The sequence below is a fragment of the Mandrillus leucophaeus genome, unplaced genomic scaffold (assembly GCF_000951045.1).
Source record: "Mandrillus leucophaeus isolate KB7577 unplaced genomic scaffold, Mleu.le_1.0 Scaffold280, whole genome shotgun sequence".
In the NCBI taxonomy this organism is placed as follows: Eukaryota; Metazoa; Chordata; class Mammalia; order Primates; family Cercopithecidae; genus Mandrillus; species Mandrillus leucophaeus.
The window spans coordinates 71,901-75,011 of record NW_012102921.1 but is presented as its reverse complement, the minus strand read 5'-3'; the positions used below and the strand labels follow the sequence as shown (position 1 = coordinate 75,011).

Here is a 3,111-nt window from a genome sequence, read left to right as displayed (position 1 = left end):
GAGTCTGCCCCCTCCCCCACTGCACCCTGAGAGAGAGCCCCAGTCAGCGGAACAGTTTCTATTACCCCCTCCCTGCCCCCAGACCCACGTGATTTCTGCTTTCTTCTTTAGCAAGATATTCTGGTTTCTAGGTAAGGAAGAGTCTCTAATGAGCCCCCGAGCCTCAGTCTCTTCAGACTCGTGGCCTGGGCTGAGGGGTCCAAGCATGTCCTAGCCAATCAGAACTGGCTGTGGACCACCCTAGCACGGCCACCTCTCAGGGCCACTGGCAGGCCTTCCTAAGTTAGATTTGTAGTTGCATATTTAGCTTTGCACATTTGAAATAAACCACGGTTGCAGCCACCCTGGTGCCCTGTGCTCTGGGACGCTGGAGGGACAGGAGGCTGGTGGGGACGCCTGCAGTGCCAACCCTGGGAGCTGGGGCTGGCCTCACAGCTGGGCACACAGAACATTCCTCCACCTCTTCTCATCTCCAGGAATTCCATGAGCACATTCAGAGCTCTGCTGAAACCCAGATCCAGTGTCTGCCGAGTGCTTTTGAGCGGACAAGCAGCACCATCAAAAAGGGAAACCCATTCCTTTATTCAAAAACCACCCGGGGCCAGGCACAGTCGCTCACACCTGTAATCCTAGCACTTTGGGAGGCCGAGGCAGGTGGATCACTTGAGGTCAAGAGTTCATAACCAGCCCGACCAACATGGTGAAACCCCGTCTCTACTAAAAGTACAAAATTTAGCTGGGCGGGCATGGTGGCGCATGCCTGTAATCCCAGCTACTCAGGAGGGTGAGGCAGGAGAATCGTTTGAACCCGGGAGGCGGAGGTTGCAGTGAGCCGAGATCACGCCAGTGCACTCCAGCCTGAGTGACAGAGTGAGACTCTGTCTCAAAAAAAAAAAAAAAAAAACACCTTTCAGGCTGTGGCTGGGTGTATGACGTGTCTTGGTCCACGTCAGTTCCTGGGGAATCTCTGCTTCCCTTTCTGTGCTCCCCTTTCCCATGGGCCCTCGCCTGCCAGGGGCTGCAGAGCACGTGCCCGCCAATCCCCCGAGCACCAGCCTTGCATGGGAACCCCCCTGAGCCACAGGTTCTGGGCCACTTCACCTCCAGCCCAGCCCCAGATGGAGGAATGCATTCTCTGGGTCTGGAGTGGGTGCATTAACCCATTGTCCAGGTGGCCCATGAGACTGGTGGCAAACCCAGGTCCCCCACTGCAGCCCACCAGGCCAGGGTCCCCTGGGCTACCTCTGTCTCCATTTTAGTTCTGACCAGTCTAAAGCGTGTGTATCCAGGGGCCTTTCTTTGGGGTCCCAGCACCCCTCATCATCTCCCCCATCAGGACTTCCAAGCCCCCCGAGCCTCCTGCCCTCAGGGACCCAGGATGGGTCCTTTCCTCCCTGACCCTCATTCCTATCCCCAGCGAGGTGACAGCTGCTCTTGGCCCACCACGCCCCCTCCACCCCCACAGCTACTTCCACATCTCCATCAGTTCCTCCTTGTGGGTCCCAGGCGCTCTGCCCCCGGCCCCTCCCCACTTCCTCCTCCCTGGGGATGGATCCGAGCTATTGTCCTGCCCATGGCTTCCCATCTCAGGACGCTCTCTGGCCACTGTCATCCCAGCAGTGGAGTTCAGCCCACTACTCTGAACCAGGTTAGTCCACCGCGGGTCAGGCTCTCCCCTCTCGCGGGAGGGTGGAGACCACAACCAGGCCATGTATGGAGCCTCCCTCTCTCCTGCTCTCCGGCACCCCCTCCTCCCCCTTCCCAGCCTCATTCATAGGTGTCCTGGTTCCCAGCCAGGCCTCCAGGCCTGTGTGCAACTCCAATCGAGGACTGGCCCACTGCCGAAGCTTTCATTAAAGTGTCTGCTGGCCTGGTCCTGCGGAGGGAACAGAGCCAAGATGTGGGGCAGGGAAGGGGCCTGCCTGGCTTCCATGCCCCCGTGGAGGGCAGCACCGGGGTTTTGGGCAGCAGGTGAGGGCTCTGTCCCCTCCACCTTCACCTCTGGAAGCCCCACCTTTCCATCCCTAAGAAGGGGATAAAAATCCTTGTCTGTCCAGCCTCCTGGAAAATTAGAGATGGGAAATGGCTCTGGGAAAGGTCAGAGGTCAGTTTGGGCCCGGGAGGGTGACAGATGGAGGCAGTTCCAGCTGGCAAGGAGACCAGGGCAGAGCGGCCAGAGGTGGGCGCAGGGGACAGGGAGGGAGATGAGGGGAGAAGACACCCAGGGGTCCCCCACTGCTATCTCCAGCAGCAAGATTACTCTCATCTCTGAGGGGCCGTTTCCACACCTCTGCCCCCACTGAAGCCCTCCCTCCCCTCTCGGACCTCTTCCAGTCCTGCTGAGCCCCCTGCACCTCTTTCAGGAAGCCTCCCAGAGCCCCCCACCAGCGGTCTGGCCACCTGACCCCTCAGCACCAGGGGTGAGGCCACAAGTGCCCCGCAAAGCCCAGCGGGACTGTTTCCTTAGCCCGACTGGTCTCTGCCCTAACGCAGGCGAGTTCTGGAGCCAGGAAGGGGTGAGCAAGGTGCCAGGGCTGTGGCCCCTCATCGCCCCTCTATGATCTCTGACACCTCTCCGGGTGGCATCAGGCCCCCATCACAGCGAAGGCTGGGTGGTGGGGGCACAGCGCTCTGGGGGCCGTCCCGCGCTGTGTCCCGGGGGCGATTTCCCGCACCGGAGGGCTGGAGGGAGGGGGCGTGGTGGCGCTCTCGGGATTTATGAGAATCAGACGTCGACTTCCCCCGTTGCGACATCCAGGCCTCCTCCAGGCTCCCATTGTCCCCGCTGCGGAGGGTCTGGCCACAGCGGCGGCTCTCGCGAAGCACCCGTCACCGAGGGGCGCTTCGAGGGCTTCCGCGCCCCATACAGCCGCCACGCAGGACACTCCCCCGGCCCCACGAGCCGCGCTCCCGGGGCTACCACCACCCCGGGCTCGAGAGGTCGCTTCCGCGAGAAGGAGGGGGAGTCCCGTGCCTGGCCTGGGACCGGCTCTGCGAAAAGAGGACCCCGGTCCAGATGGGGCGACTCGGAGCCGGCTCCTAACCCCTCTCTCCGGGCCCCAGGGCCGGGCAGTCTCGGCAACGCAGCTGCGGGGAGCGAGCAAGCACCCG

General features: G+C 61.7%; 1 protein-coding gene across 1 annotated transcript in view; it reads left to right on the top strand.

Annotated features, from left to right (window-relative positions):
* Positions 1-1,457: 1,457 nt before the first annotated feature.
* SH2B2 (SH2B adaptor protein 2) overlaps positions 1,458-3,111 on the top strand; it is a 37,515-nt gene continuing 35,861 nt past the window's right edge. Inside the window, exon 1 of the mRNA XM_011985212.1 lies at positions 1,458-1,648. Within this exon, the coding sequence (XP_011840602.1) occupies positions 1,549-1,648 (100 nt within the window). The 5' untranslated portion in view covers positions 1,458-1,548. The remainder of the gene's footprint in view (positions 1,649-3,111) is intronic.